The following is a 17,495-nucleotide window of genomic DNA, read 5'->3' as shown; positions in this document are numbered from 1 at the left end:
GGGCCAGTCAGGCTGGCTTTCTCTGTTCTCATTAGAGCCTGCTGAGGTGTGGTGTGCCCGTAACTAACCCCTTCATTTTACCAGTGGGGAAACTGAGGCAGAAACATGAAGCATTTCACCTGATTTCTGGGTCACAGCCGGTATAGTGGCCAGGTGGTGGGAGGGGTGGCCTCCGATGCAGCTCTGTTCCCCATGTTTCACGTGGACCTGCAAAGGTGGATTTGGGAGCATTCGCCTTAGAATCGATTCCTTCGAATGATCAGTAATTGACTCCTTGTAAGAAAAATGTTAACCTTTAGGACCTTCACATTTTGCTTTTGTTGTGAACCGGACTGCAGTGAGTGTGGAACGCCCACGTTCTGTTTTTATCCCGTTATGGCTGAAGGATCTTCCTGTGTGTTTTGTGCCTGATAATGAAGTTGACTTGTTATCAGCTCCATTTGGAGTGAAAGTCACAGAAAATTGTGTGGGTGCCACAGCCAAATATAGCTCTATGGTCATGCCCCTTGAGTTCGTATTGGTTCGTATGGTGGCAGGGGTGATGGGGTGCGTTTGCACCGTGGCCCTGGCCTTTGCAAATTCTTGTTTAACCTCTCGGAATTTCAGTATTTTCACTTGGTGATGGGAAGAAGATTGGCTCTCTGTAGAGAGATTTTGAGGCTGGAAGATACGACCTCCAGGTCATGCAGAACCCATGGGGCATTTGGAGAGTGGAAGCTGCTGTTGTCAGTGGAACTTGTTCAGTGTTTGATGAACACACAGCATTTTTTCCCCTGGCAGGATGCAACCCAGGAGCATGCTCCTATCATGTTGGTAGGAAACAAGGCTGACCTCCGTGATGCTGCTGCAGCAGAGGAACAGAAGTGCGTCCCAGGATACTTGGGAGAAAAACTGGCCATGGTAAGGGTGAAATGAGGCTGTTGGAATAGACGTAGCCATTCATGAGCTTTGCAGTTGACGACCATTCACTCCCATCTACATTCGCTTAACAAGGTTCTTTGACAACCCTTCACCCCTTCCGATGGGACTACTGGCCTTCTTATTCAGGCAGAACTTCCAGTGTCCCCCTGCCCTTTATTTTTTTATTTTTATTTTTATTTTTTTTTAATTTATTTATTTGAGAGTGAGAGAGAAAGAGCACGCATGAGCATGAGCAGGGGTGGGGAGTGGAGGGACAGAGGGAGAGGGAGAAACAGGCTCCCCATTGAATAGGGAGCCTGACATAGGGCTTGATCCCAGGACCTGAGCAAAGACAGACACTTAACTGACTACGCCACCCAGGTGCCCTCCCGACTCCCACCCTCGCCACACACACTTTAATGAATGTAAGTAATTGTACCAAGGATTAAACCTCTCATGGAGGTAAAATGATCACTTGGGCAATTTTCCCCATTGAAGAACTTTGACAAAGGAACCAGAAGTATCCTGCCTTCCTCCTCACCCTCGGCCAGTTCCTGGACTCCTCCTAGTTCTGGAATCCACGTCAAGGAAAAATAATGGGTGTCCTGTTTAGAAAACATGGTTTAGTTCCAGAAAGCTACTGTGCCAAAGGGCAGTGTGTGACCTGGCTGGAAGAGAATTTGGAAAGTTGTTTTTTTTCTCTAAGATTTGTGCTTAGTTGAATAGTCTAAAATGATTTTTGGTTGTGCGCTTGTATAGAACATGAGACTCATTTTGATCCAGTTTATTACTGGGGCAGCATTTATTCTCCCGTTATTACCAGTGTGTGAGGCTGCTCCAGGGCCCCCTTAGGACCTGTCTTTCCCAAACATGGCATCAGAGGCACCTGAGGGTGGCTAAGTCCACGCCATTGCAGTCTAATTTGATACAGCTGCCTCTCTGGTCTGCTTCAGCCCATGGACAGCCTGCGCTGTAGTATGGCACGTGGACTGTAAAAACAAGGGTCAGTGCCACTGTTTTAAGTTGGAAAATCTTTCTTGTTTTAGGTTTTAAAACTATGAACCAAACAGGCTAAACAGCAGAGCTAGGCAGCGAAGCACAGAAGAGATTCATTCAACACGTTTAATCGTATGCACTTGATCGTGTGTGGAGGAAAGACGAGCACACAACAGACAGTCCGTGTCTTCGTGTAGTTCATTTCTGGGGGATACGCGGGGATTGTGTGTAATCCACGTGCCACATTGTCCCACACACCCCCTTAGAGAGCATGTGATCCCCCACCATATGCCAGGTTTATCCCCTCCTCACGATTTCAGACTTCCCAAGGTTTGCTCACTTATGCATCTTGTGACCCCTACCTCCTGTAGCCTCAGAGAGACCCTCCATGTCACCCCATAACATCCTAGCCATAAAACTTGGAAACAGCTCTATGCATTTCCACTATAAATTCATTCACATTCATTGTAGAATTTTTATAGGTTTTCTGTGGAATTTTTATAGATTTTCCCCAGGCTCATGGGTAAAGGTCCCACTGTGGAATCTTACCCCCTCCTTTTGTTCTCTCTCTCCATGCTCCAGAGCAGCCATGACATCCTCCCCTTATCCCACACAGAATTGTGTCACCTACACCCAGGCCCAAGGCCCCTGCAATTCTCCTTCCTGAAAGGACATTGTCTCCAGGCAAAGATGCACAAAAATAACTTCATCAATTACAATTGTGGCAAGTGCAGTACAGAGAAGACACAGAGGGCTGTGAGGTTTCCTAATAGCAAGACCTGACAGGGACATGCCAGGCTTAGACAACACTGAATCTTGATTTCAGGGGAGGATTATGGAAAAATTCAAAAAGTAGGTAGGAGTCAGCCTGGAGAAGGGGGTGGATGGGCATAACCCAGGTAATGGGAAGAGCAGGTGCAAAGATCGTGAGGTAAGAGGGAATTTGGAGTTTGGAATTTGGAATTTGGAACATTGGAGAAACAAAGGGAAGATTAGAGTAACCAGAGCATTGAGAGCGAGGGAGGAGGGTGGCAGGTAAAGCTAGGAGTTGGGCCGGGACTACATGGACACGAGGCCTTGTCAGCTATGGAGAAGCATCTGAGTGTTACTTGAAGAGGAATGGGAAACACTGAAAGGTGTGAAGCAGGAGAGTGATATGATCAGTGGTCATATCCATAACTGCTGGAAGATAGAATAATAGAGCCCTAGACAGTGTCCATTGGGTTTAACAACACGGAGGTTGCTGAATCTTGAAAGCAAAGATGATAGTGCGAAGGGATGTGAGTTAACTGCCAGCCCAAAGGAGACATACTTTTGATGGACATTTAATTCGTGAGTGGTTACCTTAAGCTACCATTTTTACCTCTCTCAGATTATCTGATAGAGAACGTTTGTAGCAACTGGTAGGACCGTGGAGAATAAGAACTTTAAAACATGAAATGGTGTATTGTGCTTGCTTTTAAGGCAAAATAAAAAGTCCCCTGACTCAGAGCTGTTGTGTCTGGAATAACTAGACCAAAATTCACCATTTTTAAAGTATCAAAACCATGAATACTGTTTCTTAGCTGTTAGAATACTCAACAGGAGAATATGTTTATTTTATTTGTTGGTTTCAAAAGCTAAAATTCCAGGAGCCTTAAGTAAAGTCTTCATTTAATTGTGTTTATTTCTTTTCTACAGACCTATGGGGCATTATTCTGTGAAACCAGCGCCAAAGACGGCTCGAATATAGTGGAAGCTGTTCTCCATCTTGCTCGGTAAAATGTTGTCTTATATTTGGAAAACTGAACACAGGATTGTATTTTCACGTAGTTGGTGCATATGCCTGATTTCTGGACCATAATGTGAATATACATTGGAAAACACTGTCTCGTATTTCAGTGGTGGTTAGAGAAACAATTGAACACAGATTTTAGAAAAACTGGTAGTGCTGCTTATTCACTGTGAACGTTGGCAAAGTACCTTTACTGCCAAACAAAGCAGGTGCATCTGAGGTATCGCTGACATTTCTCCAAAATGTCACCGCAAAGCTAACAGTTGACGTGTATGAATCATTTCCAGGAACCAGATTTTAAACACAAGAGACTATTATGAAATTAACTACCTATTATGACATTTTCTGGGATAAAGGAGAAAAAAAGCAACTCAACAAAGCAAATTGTGTATCATGCCAGTTGGAAGCACTTTATTAAAATAATTACTCAGGTAATTATTAAGCTCAGGCAGTGGTGTTAATAATAAATAACATTTTGGGATGTAGATTAGAATGAAAATTATATCCTCGAGGAACTTGGATATAAATGTGAGTGTTTTTTAATCCTTGGAGTAAATTTGAATTTTAAGAAATAACAACATTATCTTTTAGATTTATGTCTTCTGCCTGGTTTTCTGCCACAAATGAAAAGATGATTCTTTACTGGCCTAAAGAGATTAAATATCCAAGAGAAAAAAGAAAGGAAAAAAGGAAAAGAAAATGAGCATGAACAAAATCAGGCCAGTGATCTTTAACTGCTGATGAAGCGAAGCCGTAATTTGGGGTGTGTAGGTTTTTTTCTGATCATATGTGAAATTTTATGAGAATCTTAGATTTAGTATGATAGATGACTTCTTCTGCTCCTATACAGTGACAAGTAAAATACATCGCAGTGTTCCAATGCTGCTTTTCTATTGATGACTCAGTGTTTATAATGCTTACCAGCTGCTTAGACTGGAGCCTTGGGCAAGATCCTTGCCCTCACTTGAGAAAATCAGGAAATGAGCCTCAGGACTTTAAATGGTCTGCTTGACATTAGTCTGTGTCAGGCCTTGGCAGATACCTTGGGCTCGAACTGAGTCTTTGAACATTATCTCCTTTGATATCAGTCCGAGAGAGAGCCACCTGCCCACACCATGCTGGAAATCATCTTTGTGTGAAGCAAAGACAGTGCTAACTCTGAGTGTGACCTACATCGGGTGGAAGAAAAGCAAACATTTAAGTATGTGTAGATTCAAGGGAATGACATGGTTTTCTGCCTGTGATTAGGAGGAGAATCATGGGCTCATCCCACATTTGTCAAACAAGAGCCCAGGTAAACTAAGCTGGGTGAAATAATGGATTCCATGTACCTGTGGGTGTGAAGGGGCAGCTGGCCATTTTGACCAAGGAAGGCTCTTTGAGTACAGGCGGTGGGGGCCGGGGGCGGAGACTGGGTGAGATGCACTGACAGTGGACTCGCTGCTAAACTGGTAGGTGTTGGTCCTTTCTCAGGTGTTCATGCTGATGCTTCGCTACAACATACCCAGGGATTCCTGGGTGGAAGTGCTCTGCTTGCTGGGCTAGGGGGGTTTGGGGAAGACCTGCGGGTCTTTAGAGCATCGCTGGGCCCAAAGCTGAACCGCAGCGGGCAGGGGTGGGGCCTCTAGCTTTGGCAGCAGGGTGCTGACCTGTTGCTCGGTCCAGCAGAGAAGGATGCTGTGTGCAGGCCTCCTGCCAGGCTGTTGCCTCTGGCCCCGCTTAATGGAGGACCACAGTGCAGGAGGCTCAAAGTACGGTCTTAAATCTCCCCTCAAACAGCTGTGGAGTCGGACGAGTCCTTCCTCCCTCTCGGCATCTCTAGTCTGTAAAATGAGGGAGGGGGGCCGGAGAAGCGACCCCCAAGGTCCTCTCTGGTTCTGCCAGTCTCTGGTTCTACACAGAACCGCTGGTATGCCACGGAATACCAGTCGCTACTTCATGCTGAATTAATTGTCTTATAGGATCATATTACAGTTAAAGGGACTCCAGATTGCCACGGTCACACCCAGAGTGCCGATTCCATGCTCTTTATTGTATCGTAAAGGGGGGCAAGGCTGTGAGCTGCCTATGCTTTCTCTGCTGCCGCCACACAGCCTTGTGCTTCCTTACGCAGCACACCTGTGCACAGAGGCCTTTTGATCATGAGGTCCCTCCTTGGTTGGGTATCACTCACCAGGGAGTTATTTTATTGTCGTTGTTGCATTATGGCCTGGTGTGAGGTCCCTGGTTTCGTTACGTTAGTGATGTGTTAAATATGAAAATTATAAATAAAGCAAATATTTAAAAATTTTAATTTGCTTTATATCCTGCCTTCAGATTTGCTTATTAAAGTGCCTAAATCGTACATGGAAATGGTAGAGTTGCCACTGGTGAAATAGTTGTTTTTAAAGTTTTACATCCTGAGGCACCTGGGTGGCTCAGTCCGTTGAGGGTCTGACTTCAGCTCAGGTCATGATCCAAGAGTCCTGGGATCAAGTCCCACATGGAGTTCCCTGCTTAGCGGGGAGTCTGCTTCTCCTTCTCCCCACTGTTCACGCTCTCTCTCTCTTGCTATCTCTCTCTCTCAAATAAATAAAATCATCTAAAAAAGGTTTTACATCCTTTAGAAAGTTACATATAATGTAAAATATGTTATGTCCTCAATTTAGATCTTGCAAGACAATTACCATCACGGCCGCTTTCATGCTGTCCCATGTCATAAAATGTGAGCTAGACGAGTTTATGGATTTGCACTGTCTGAAACAGAATTCTGTTTTGAGGGGAGGCATGAATGTTTGGTTAACACCCTGAACTACTAGTATTGCTTTTTTCTGGAAACCTCTCAATCCCAGGAAAAGTGTCTCCTAGAAATGCAGTTTCCTCGCAGTGCTGACAGGACATTTATCACAATCATTGTCCGTTGGCAAGTGAATTTGCCAGCATCAGAACCACAAGCTTTGTACATTTTGCAGTAGATTCAGGTTCCAAAGTGTTTAATTGATCAATGGTCTGAGATTTGAAAAAAAAAAAAAAAACCCACAAGAAGTGCTCAGGCTGATATTTCCTTTCAGCCCAGGAGCTAAGCCTGTTGGGAGGAAATCTGCTGATGAGACAGAGTCACCTTACATGCAGTTGTCAAGCATATGGTAGTTTTGGTGAGAAAGTGTAGTTTTCCCAGGCTTACATCTGTTGTAGGTGTTTGGAATATCTGATTTCCTTGAAGTGGGAGGGACATGCCTGTACTTATGGTGGACTAGAGAAACCAAAGGCCAGATGGACCATGTGGGTACGTATTTTTCCTCCCTAATACTTGCTTTCAGGTTCAATAAAATGTCTGCATTATTGCGAGCTCTCAGCCTGTGGAGGCCCTATACCTGGTTCAGTAGTGGTATTGAGGAAATGAATATTTGCAGGCCATGCAGTATAACGAGAAGGGGGAAAAAGAGAGAGAGAGAGAGAAAACATTTGACCAGACAGTCAGATAATTGTAGCTGGTAGAGGCTTTAGGACCGCCTAGAAGGGAGAGATGTGAGTTGTCCTGTGAAGGCGCTATGATTAGTATACCCTTTGCACAGATAAGAAAGTGGAGGACTAGAATGCTTAATCAGCCTGCTCAAAGTGACACAGCTGCTAAGTGGCAACATTGGGACTTGCTGCCACCACTCTGGCGCATCGGCTTGTTGCTTACCTGTTGGCAATCTCAGGATTGCATTCCACATTCTCTTCTTCTTTACTCTCTCTCTGCCTAATGTCTTCTATCCCCAGGGCTTCTAGAACTGTCTCTAGCTGGCAACTTCTCCAATTTCTGTATTTTTTACCTCCACCTCTTTTTAAAATTCCATAACCACATCCTCACCCACCACCAAGAGGAAATTCTAGAGGCGTGACTGTATCCAACATGTGCAAACCCTCACAGCCTGGCCTCACCCACCTTTCTGGTTGCATCTCTTAATCTTACTTCCCAAAGGAATGATAATCTGTAGACACAGAAAACTTAATTCTACTTGTGGCCGAGCTCTTTTATGTCTCCTTGCCTTTATGCATGCTGTTCCTTGCACCTAGAATCTCCTTTCCTCATTAAGCGAAGGTCAATTCCTGTTTTTTCAAGAGGTCCCTCCAGTGTCAAAGTGTCCACGCAGCCCCATCTCCACGCCTTCCTTCCACGCAGATCAGCACGACTGGTGTACCGTGCATGTGTGTTAGTAGCTGTCTCGGGACCTGGAAATGATTTGTTTAGCCTTCTCTCTCTCTCCTTCAGCGCTAATGGAGGGTCCCAGCGTTTGGCATAAATTGAGCATTTGTTGAATGACCAAATGTCTGAGATGATGCAGTTGGAAGTTGTATGAGTTCTCTGTTGCTGTAACAAATTCCCTCAAGTGTTGTTGCTTCAGCAACGCACGTGTATCACGTTCCAGTTCTGGAGGTTAGGAGTCTGAAAGGAGTCTTATGGGGTGTTCTAGGTTGGATTGTGTACCTTCCTTCTTCTCCTGGGTCTTTGTTTCCTCATCTGTGAAGTGAGGATAACAATGCTCCCCTGTCACCTGTCAGGGATGCAGGTGTGTTTGTGTTGTGTGATTGTTTATGTGCATTAAATAAGAAAAATGTGAAAACATATATTATAGCATTTATTAGCTGGCCTTCAGCAAGAATTAATTCCTCCCCCCCTTTTTTTTTTTTTTCCTTCTCCTGAGATATCTTCTTTCCAACTCACAGTATAGTGGTTTTCAAAAGTTAGCACATATCAGCACCTTCTGGAGTCCTGCTGACCAATTTGGCCTCCATGGGCCACCTGAATGTGGCAAACCCAAATTGAGATGTGCCGTAGGTACTGAGTAGGTACTAGATTTTGAAGATAGTATAAAAATCATAAAATACTTCATTATTATTTTTACCAATAAAATGCTAGAATGATAATATATTTGCTATATTGAGTTAAAATATATTAATAAAATTAAATTTACCTCTTTCTTTTTACATTTTTTAATATGGCTACTAAAAAATTTAAGATTACATGTGGATTACATTATATTTTGATTGAATAGTGTTGCTGTACTAGGAATATGCCAGTTCTTAGTAGGTTCAGTTATTTGCTGCTCTGTAATAAACCAAAACGTGGTTGCCTGAAACAACTACCACTTTTTAGTTTCTTGAAATTATCAAAATTGTCTGGATCTCAGCTGGAAGGTTCCTCTACTTGGAAGGTTCTTGCTTGGGGTGTCTCATACATTTGTGGTCAGGCAGCCATGGGGTAAAGCTGAGGCTGGGTGTCTGCCACCAGGGTCCTTGTCATTTTGGCCACTCTGCTGGCCCTCTCCACTGAGGAGCCCTGGCAGCTGAGAGCAGCTAGGCCTTATTAACGCTTGGCTTGGATTCCCAGCCCACCATTCCCCTGCATTCTGTTGATCTAAGGAGTCACAGAGCCAGTACTGTGAAGGGACAGCCCATGATGGGGGGGCCTCCCGGAGATGAGCTGTCCCAGTCAGGAGTGCCATTCCGGGTCTGCATGTTTCACAGGCATATCTGGGAACACGCTTGGAAGGATACTGTCCGTAGGAGGTTTTCACTTGTGAAAGTGAAGATCTTTTGTCATTGTAGCCTCTAGCTGTTAATTCTAAAGGAAAGTTAGGAAGAGGCAGAAAGAAGATTTTTTTTTTTCCTGGATTTTAAGCATTCATCATTATCTCCATGATCCTGTATAATTAAAGAGTGGTTTTGAAGTCATCATTGCTTTTGTTAAGGTCAGCAAGTACTAGCCAGCAATGGAAGCCAGGTTCCAGAGTGCTAAGGAGTGAGCTGTGCGTGTGGCAGACCGTAAAACATGTGAGACCACAGGAGAGAGCAGTAGTAGGGTGTGTGTGTGTGTGTGTGTGTGTTCCTGTGCATGTGTGTCTCGTGTGTGCCTGCCTCGTGCATGCGTGAGCATGGCCTGGTGCTCAGAGTCCAGGCGTGGTTCCAGGCCCGGCTCTGTGGCTTCTCCAGCCACATGACCAAAGGGAAATTGCTTCACCTTTCTTTCCTTGCCTTTGCTTCCCCACATATAAAATGGGGCCCAACAAATTCACATGGTCCTCACGAGAATGGTGTCTGGATGACATACAGCAAGTGCTCAGTCGTCTTGTTTTTATTTCTACAGAACCATTTGTGGTTTAGTTTTGTACCTTAGTAATGCATTCTCTCTCTCTCTCTCTGTCTCTCTCTCTTCTCTCTCCTGCCCCTTTCCCCCAGGGAAGTGAAAAAAAGGACCGATGAAGATGACAGCAAATCCATTACCAATCTGACCGGGACCAGTTCCAGAAAGTCAACGCAGATGAAGAACTGTTGCAGTAGTTAAATCCCAAACATCCTTGGCCTGTCAGGTCTTCAGGACCAGAGTCCTGGGTGTCTGTGACTTGTTTGCTTCTCACAGAGGCGTGCGTCCTCCAGACATGGCCAGGTGGAAGCTGACAGTGTGGGCCTAGGAACTGTGCTCTTAGATCCTTCTGGAGCCCTGTCTCTTTGCTATGTTTCAGTGAATGATTGGGGCCCCATGGTTGAAGGTACTTGTCTTGTCCTTACAGAGTCTCAAAAGAGAACATGTAAAAAAAATGGTTAAAAAAAAATCATATGCTCAGATCAAAGCTGTAGAAGACACTTCCTGATGTAGATTCACGTGGTAGCTGACTTTGTAGATAACCTAAAACAACATTTTTTTTTTCAAATATCTGTTACTAGAATACTAGTAAAAGGGGATTATCATCCTAGCTTTGCTGTTAACTAGCTTGTGGTCTCAGACGTGTCAGCAGCCCATGATAGATCTGTTTCCTCACCTGCAAAACAAGCAGCTTGGCCTTGCAGGCCTTGGCCTCTCGGATTCTGTGCACTGTAAGGAGTGGGAAGGAGACCATGATGACCCACAGTTAATAAGGACTCTGGTTAATTGGACTTTTTAAATATTGGGGCATTGATTTTTCTCATTTCTGAAACAACAGAATTTGAGAAAAAATAATGTTGGCTTCAGTGGAGACAGAAAAATCTATTTTTATACAGAGGAAAAAACGTTTGTGTGACAAAAAGAAAAAAAAAAAAAGGTACTGACATCTCCACAAAGTCTGTGGTTTAAGTTTCATGTTAAAAATTCTAATGAAAATCATAGGAGGCCACATACTGGTAAAAGTACAATGCCCAGGAAAGTTGTCACTCTTCACTTAAAAATATATACCAGCCAGTCATGGCCATGGCTAGGGAAAGACAGGAGCTGGAGGACCGCTAATGGGGATGTGGTTTCTTTGGGGAATGAGAATGTTCTGGAATATATACTTTGATAATGGCTGCTAACTTGGTAAATACATGAAAATAACACTGAATTGTTAAAAGGGGGAAGTTTATGAGATATGAATTATATCTCATTAAAAAAAAAAAACACTACTACTTTAACATTTGCCCAAGGAAAATGTGCATGATTGTTTCAGACCTTCCCATGATTTACAAGCATAATCTCCAATATGGTACAAATCTCTGAACTCTGTCATGGCCAGCATTCACTACCTGAAATAATGAACAGTGAAAAAAATGTTATGTATAGTTTTGGAAACTCATCTCTTCACAAGAGGTGCTATCCTTAGGAATGGGAAATCAGAGTCCTTTGTTTAATGTGACTAGTGACTCCTCCTCACCAACAATGTGGTGGGTCTTGCTCTCCTTCTAGAACCTGCGGTGCCTCCCAGATTTCCCCACTGAAAGGTCTCTAACAGCTGAAGGAGTCAACACCTGACCCTAGAGAAGCCTGGTTTTTGGTTTTTGGCTTTTGTTTCTCAGTGGCCTTGAACCAGTTAAGTTATCCCCAACTAGAAGTTTGATTTTACCTTGGTTCATATAGTCCCAGCTTCCAAGTAGTCTGCTGGAAAAACCTTAAATAATAACTTATTTATTATATTACATAAGCTAATAACATTCCTTTTTGTTGAATTAAAACAATTCCATGGAGCAGTTTTTCCCCTATTTATGATTTTTATGATCAAATCTTTAATTCCCCAGCTTCATTTTCTTTTAAGTGAAAACTGACCAGATATGTTACACACCAAAATTATAAAGAGCCACAACATCCTCGAGTTTGCAAAAGCATGCCTTCTCTCTATTGACATCTAGGTGTTTTTACCGCAAAGTTTGATCTATCCCTGGCAACTCTAACATGCATTTCTGTTCAATGGCTTAGGTCGCACCAAGTTTACATTTTTGACCAGAAAGAGCGCCTCACTGGTCGAATAGTGTTAAACTGAGCGGTGGAGGAGGTGTTATTTCTGTGCCATCGTGAGATGCACGTTTTGCCACTGCTGGTTGCCTCTGCGGCATCTTTGGAACCTGGGTTAGAAAGGATCTGTGTGTTGACATATGGGATAGTTGTTCAGGTGTTTGGTGCAGTTGCACAAAACTCTGTGAGTATAGTTGTTACTGTGTTGCCTTTATTTCCCCCCAGACTGTCTCTCTGTATTTGTCTGACAGTTTGTATGTAGAGTATATCTTTGATACAGAAGTATTGCCTTGGCTTTTGTGCCGGCTTGTATGGCTAGTACACCCAAATTGACTTGGACGGAGATTACATAGACAAAGCACTCATCTTTATTCAAACCTGGATAAATATTTTGGCAACAAAATCCAAATCAGAGACTTAGAGCTCTGGTGAGCAATCTTCTTTAAAGAAAAGCTACTTAGAAGCTCTTTCAGCTGCATTTGTGGGAAATCATCATTATCACCAACATTTCATTTCAGGAAGGTGTTTTCAAAGTGTATTTCTGATTTAAAAATAATGTTTTTAGCCTAGAATTAATGTGGCACATTCATATAGTCTTGTGCACCTAATTCATCTTGACTCAGTTTTTCCTTTGAGGGCTTTTAAAATCACAATTATACACTGCTCCTTTTTTTTTTTTTTTTATGTATCATGACATACTGGATAATATTTTAATTTCATCATGGAAAAGAATGTTGGATAAGGAGACATTTTTCACTGTTAACTTTTAGCCTCATGCATTTTCATAATTTATATTTTCCACTTGCTGCTTTATATGATATATGTGACATTTGATTATTTAATACCAAATATGATTTGCATAAACTCAAGTCACACAACCCTCTTGCTGAAGATAAAATTGAGGTTAAAAGATAAAGATTTATTTTCATATTTGTACAGTGATCAGCTTCAGAGTGAAGGCTTTTGTGGGCTTTTATTGTATATGTGTGTAAGAAATTTCATATGTATATATTAAGTAGGCCTCTGAGTATAGAATAATTGTTTCGTGATTTTGATTTACATGGTTTACATTTTCATAGTATCGGCCATATTTCGTTTATACTGTTTATTTCTCTTCAAACCTTTAATAATTATACCATAAAGTACAATTTTTATAGCAATACAAATGTCTAAGGAGCTACAAATATTTTCTGCATTGTAAATTCAATAAAGCTCACTTCCTTTGGTCTTCGGGCTGTTCCCTTCAGCTTTACCACAGGCATCCCTGAAGTAACTTTATTTCTAGGGTGTGTCTGCATGAAACCATGCCTTCAAAACAGCTGTCTTTTCGGGTAGCTGGCTGGTGGAGAAAAGAGTGAATATGTGGCATTTGGTACTGTGGCCCAGCCATGTCACCTTGGCCAGTGGGGCATCAGGTCGACCAGCTTGGTGTGTGACAGCTAGAAACAGTGAGGCTTTTGTAGAAAAATTTCAGGATGTGTTCTGGCCATCCTCAGGACCTCAGGGGTTAGTCCCTTTCTCTACCAACCATTCTGCTCCTTCCATCCCCCACACGGCCCCAGCTCCTGCTCATCCCCCTGTTTTAGCTGAAACATCACTTCCTTCAGGAAGTCTTCCCTCTCTGCCCCTATAAACTAGGATGAGGCTGCCTGCTCTCACCTGTGCCGCCCCTCTTTAACTGAGCAGCGTCTTTACTGCCCTTGTACTGCTGAATAGACATACACCTGGAGCCCTGAGCCGCCCTTCCGCTGCTGCCTCCCTTCTGCTGTATGCAGTGCTGAAATGGCTGAGCAAAAAATTAACTTTAAATAAGGAAGGCTTTGCAGAGAGTTTCTGCAAACACACAGAGGCACATACGCAGTAGTCATGGATGGTGTAATAAGAGGCAGCATATTTTAATCGCCACAGGTCTGAGCTCTGCAGCCAGCCTGCCTGGGTATGAACCCAGCCTCATATTCCCACTACTGGGGTAACAGTGAGCGAGGGGCTTACCCTCTGTGTGCCCCAGGGTCTTCTTTGGTAAAATAGAGATAAAAGTACCATTCTTTTTTTTTAAGATTTTATTTATTTAACAGAGAGATCACAAGTAGGCAGAGAGGCAGGCAGAGGTGGGGTGGGAAGCAGACTCTCTGCTGAGCAGAAAGCCCGATGCAGAACTCAATTCCAGGACCCTGAGATCATGACCTGAGCTGAAGGCAGAGGCTTAACCCTCTGAGCCACCCAGGCACCCCTAAAAGTACCATTCTCATGGGATGTATATAAAGGGTTTGGAATAGTTACCCGGCACTTGGATCACCCTCAATTAAAAAAAGATGTTTTGGGGGCACTACGGTGGCCCAGTGGTTAAGCATCTGCTTTCAGCTCAGGTCATGATCCCTGGGTCCTGGAATGAGCGCCACATTTGGCGGGGGAGGGTCCCTGCTCAGCGGGGAGTGTGCTTCTCCCTCTCCCTCTACCCCTCCTCCCACTCATGCTCTTTTTCTCTCTCAAATAAATAAATGAAAATTTCCTTCTTTTTTTTTTTAAAGATTTTATTTATTTATTTGACAGACAGATCACAAGTAGGCAGAGAGGCAGGCAGAGAGAAAGGAAGGGAAGCAGGCTCCCCGCTGAGCAGAGAGCCCGATGTGGGGCTCAATCCCAGGACCCTGGGATCATGACCTGAGCCGAAGGCAGCGGCTTTAACCCACTGAGCCACCCAGGTGCCCCAATTTCCTTCTTTTTTAAAAGATGTTTTGAAACACCATTGATTGCATTGGTTTTGGTCGGGACCTTAGGAACCGCCATGGATGAGTAGCAGAACTCAAATTTACCAGATTACCTGGGGGATGGGGCATTGTATAAGATTCAGTTTGACATAAGTTCATTGTCCACTTCCCATATATATTCTTGATATTTCGATGGACATGAAGTTGGGTATCACATGGCATAGGATATTGTATAGATGGATTGAAAGAGGAGGAAATCATTGAGAGAAAAGTGAAGGTCTGAAAGTTAAAATGGGAAATCGTGAAGGGATTCCTTTTAGGTGTAGGACCACCATTTATTAAGGTCTAATTGGATCAAGTAGTTGAAGGGATGGAGAGAACACCAGAGCTCTGATTGAGAGTGTGAATGCAAATGACAGTAGACATGATAGTGGATAAGGGGGCTCTTGAACTAAATAAAAAGGAACCTTTATGTTTATACCATAACAGATAGCCTGTTGAGAAGGATCTCCAGTGGGTATATCCAACCATCCACAAGAGGGGAATTAATTCCCAGGAAAGCATATTATTTTGCAAGCTTAAAGTAAAAATTATATCTTTTCTTTCCAGATCTAGGTATTAAAATATGTTTTCATAGCTGAAAATGGAAAACAGGAAAAAAATGCCTCAACTTGAAATTACAGGGTCAAGTGGATTTTCAAATGCAAAATTCTAGAAATAGTTAACCAATTTCCTTTTTTTCTGCATCTGTATCAGATTTATGTGAATTTATATTTCTTATATTTTAGTAGAATAGGGGTTTAGTTGTAATGTCCTTTAACTTGTGACCTCTCAGGCTGGCAGTTCATGAGCCATATTTCATAGCATTTGACATATACATTTGTAGGGTTTCTCTGTACCTTTGGATTTTGGCTTTCTGAAAAATTTTCCATGCAGGTTTTCAGGCACTCCCATTGCTGTGCAGCAGGGCAGAACTTAAGAGCTGGATAAAGATTCCTTCAGGGGGCATCTCATGAATAGTTCCAGTGTCATTTTAGGGGTTCTTTAATTCACCACAACTGTTTTCTTTTCTTGATCAGTCATTCCAGAAACAGATGTTTTCCCTCTTAGATGAAATCCCCAAACTTTCCATGATCTCTAAGGCCCTCTGTGATCTGGCTCCTACCTGTTTGTTCACAATGATTCTAGACACTGGGGATGGAGGGTGAATAAGGTAGACTCTCAAGCAGATTATATTCTGGTGGGTGTTGACAACAAATTTGTGAACAAATAAAGAAGATCCACATTCTGCTTCCTCCTCCCCTTTCTCTACCTCAGAGTCTACATTTTGGCTTGGGGAACTCTGTTCTCAGACATGCCATACCCTCTCTCCCCTACCCTTCACTCAGGCTCTGCTTTCTGCCTGGAGCACCGTCTGTCTGCTCATGTCCATTTGCCTACCCAATTCCTGTCCACCCTGGGTGTCTCGGTTCCTCCCAGCAGGTTTCTCAGACCCTGAAGTCTGAGCTAGAGCCTCTCCTCCATGATGTCTCCCTGTAGTGCCCATCATAACATTTCATCAGTGGTTGCAATGATCAGCTGACTTGTGTACTTGCCATACTAGATGATTTCTGCCTCCTGCAGCCCTTTAAACTTGACTGAGTGAAGTAAACTTTCTCCACCCTGGAGCATACTTCTGCAGGCTCATGACTCTTCTGAGGCCTCTGGGTCAGGGTCTCAGCTTTCCTACACCACAGACTCCTCTGAAGCCCAGGATCCCCTCAGATTAATGTTTCTAATAAAGGAAACCAATGTTGTTGAAAGACTATTCTCAAGATATTTCAAAAATTTTGCAATAATGTGGTATTTGCATTGCTTTATTGGCACAAGATCTGGTGATAGAGCTAATAAGCACCGTATTTGTGATGTAGTCATGAATGTAAGCTGTATTTTGAGAGGTCTACCCCAATCTAGAGTAAATTATGAATATCCATGGTTTTGTTGGTGGTACAGTCACAGGTACCAGTGATATTACTGCATTTTGTTGCATTTTATATGAAATGAAATGCTAAATTTCAGTTAGAGTTTAGTTAGTGAAAATAAACATGTGATTTTTGTCCCAAATTAGAAATATGGATTTCTACCCATAGTGGCAATGGGCCCATGACCCCGAGTAAGAACCTCTGGCTGTGGGTTAGAAGGTATGCTCAGATGAGAATTCCCATAAAGTAATCAGAACTCCAAGTTTGACTTAGTAGTGTTAGTCTTCTCTCTGCTCCAGCTCAGGCCTGTTTCATCCTGGAAACTGGAAATGGGATAAGAGGTTTGGTTGCCCTGGTCTGTCCTGCATCCCTAACGTACTACTTACTACTGATAAACTCTCCAAGGCTCCAGGCAAGAAAAGCATGGTGCTTACACCTTGGATACTGTTTTATGCATTAGCAAGGTAAATATCACAGAAGAAAAGGGATGCATGTGGCCAGGCATTCTTGACCATCATGTGCACTGAAGTTTAAGGAAAAAATATGACCCTTGAAGAAATGTGTTGGAGCCCTCCTGCCTCAAAACTGCAGTTCTGAAACTAGCCTGATTTAGTGATTCCTCTTATAGCTGTGAATACTGGCTGAGGAGGTAAGGAAGGTATAAAGCCCTTAAACCCTCAAAAGCAAAAATAAAATAAGTTAACAAAACCTCCCCAGGTTGGCACATGGTGCATAAGATTGAGGATAAGATTGGGTTAAGAATCAGAAATATTGAATGTTTTCTGGAGCAAGATAGCATTTAAATTTTCTTCTCTCTAAAATACCATTAAAACTAAAGTCATACAGATTTTCCTTTAGATAGTTAGACCAACAAGAACAGAAGACAATTACAACAAAATTGTGAAGCTGCAAAGTAGAAGGAAAATTGGGAGCTGAATTAACAACGAAGC

At 42.9% G+C, this 17,495-nt stretch overlaps 1 protein-coding gene across 3 annotated transcripts in view; it reads left to right on the top strand.

The window, feature by feature from the left end:
* The window catches only part of LOC125083054 (ras and EF-hand domain-containing protein), an 89,577-nt gene extending 76,480 nt beyond the window's left edge, over positions 1-13,097 (top strand). The window contains exons 15-18 of one of the 3 annotated variants that reach the window (XR_007122160.1): positions 781-900; positions 3,577-3,653; positions 3,958-4,101; positions 9,875-9,952. Coding sequence is in view for 2 of the 3 variants with exons in the window: in XM_047698968.1 (XP_047554924.1) it covers positions 781-900; positions 3,577-3,653; positions 9,875-9,980 (303 nt within the window). In the remaining variant the exon portion in view is untranslated. Of the gene's footprint in view, positions 1-780; positions 901-3,576; positions 3,654-3,957; positions 4,102-9,874 lie in introns of all 3 variants that reach the window. The other 2 variants (XM_047698968.1, XM_047698967.1) reach the window with 2 other exon arrangements.
* The last annotated feature ends 4,398 nt before the right edge of the window (positions 13,098-17,495 follow it).

This window comes from Lutra lutra, chromosome 13 (assembly GCF_902655055.1).
Source record: "Lutra lutra chromosome 13, mLutLut1.2, whole genome shotgun sequence".
In the NCBI taxonomy this organism is placed as follows: domain Eukaryota; kingdom Metazoa; phylum Chordata; class Mammalia; order Carnivora; family Mustelidae; genus Lutra; species Lutra lutra.
Note: the sequence above shows the minus strand (reverse complement) of the source record. Positions and strands in the feature narration are given on the sequence as shown.